This window comes from Acanthamoeba castellanii (assembly GCF_000313135.1).
Source record: "Acanthamoeba castellanii str. Neff unplaced genomic scaffold scf7180000083796, whole genome shotgun sequence".
NCBI classification, from domain to species: domain Eukaryota; phylum Discosea; order Longamoebia; family Acanthamoebidae; genus Acanthamoeba; species Acanthamoeba castellanii.
Genome location: NW_004457447.1, coordinates 15,984 through 16,594, shown reverse-complemented (window position 1 = coordinate 16,594; position 611 = coordinate 15,984). Strand labels below are relative to the sequence as shown.

At 55.6% G+C, this 611-nt stretch overlaps 1 protein-coding gene across 1 annotated transcript in view; it reads left to right on the top strand.

Annotated features, from left to right (window-relative positions):
* Positions 1 to 99: 99 nt before the first annotated feature.
* Positions 100 to 611, top strand: part of ACA1_313090 (SH2 domain containing protein) — a gene marked incomplete at both ends in the record, with an annotated part of 2,262 nt that continues 1,750 nt past the window's right edge. Inside the window, 3 exons of the mRNA XM_004339849.1 lie at positions 100 to 183; positions 288 to 352; positions 436 to 600. Of these exons, the coding sequence (XP_004339897.1) occupies positions 100 to 183; positions 288 to 352; positions 436 to 600 (314 nt within the window). The remainder of the gene's footprint in view (positions 184 to 287; positions 353 to 435; positions 601 to 611) is intronic.

Below are 611 nucleotides of genomic sequence, written 5' to 3'. Positions count from 1 at the left end.
GTGAAAGTTGCGGGTACGTGGGGCTCTCCTGTTGAGTGTAAGGCTGTTGTTGTTGGCGGCTGACTTGTCGCTGGTGGCGTGGCAGACTTTGGCATTTCTATGATGCAAACGGAGGTCAGGACGGCGGAGGAGACCGAGGGCGGAAAGCCGATTTTGGGCACTATCCTCACCACCGCACCCGAGGTACCGTGAAGCCGCCTCTTGGCTCCTGACACCTAGACCCTCCCACCAGTCCTTCACCGTTCGAGTGTCGACGTGGCCAACATTTTTTCATCTCATGAACACAGATCATGGACGGCTCGGGCAGCTACAACGAAAAGACCGACGTCTATTCGTTCGGGTTGGTCATGTGGTAAGCCTCCGTTTGAATCGTCTCGCCGCGTTAGCCTAAGCCACTCATTCGCCGTGTTCTGCTTTTTTGTTTTGCGCCTTCAGGGAGGTGGCGACGCGGCAACGACTATTTGCTTCCTACCTTGAGAAGGGTTCGGTGTCCCAGTTCGTGCACGCCATTTGCAAGGAACACAAACGACCACGCATTCCAGAAGATATTCTGCCGGACCTGCGTGTGCTCATCGAGAAGTGCTGGCATTCCAACCGAGCGTACGCTCTTC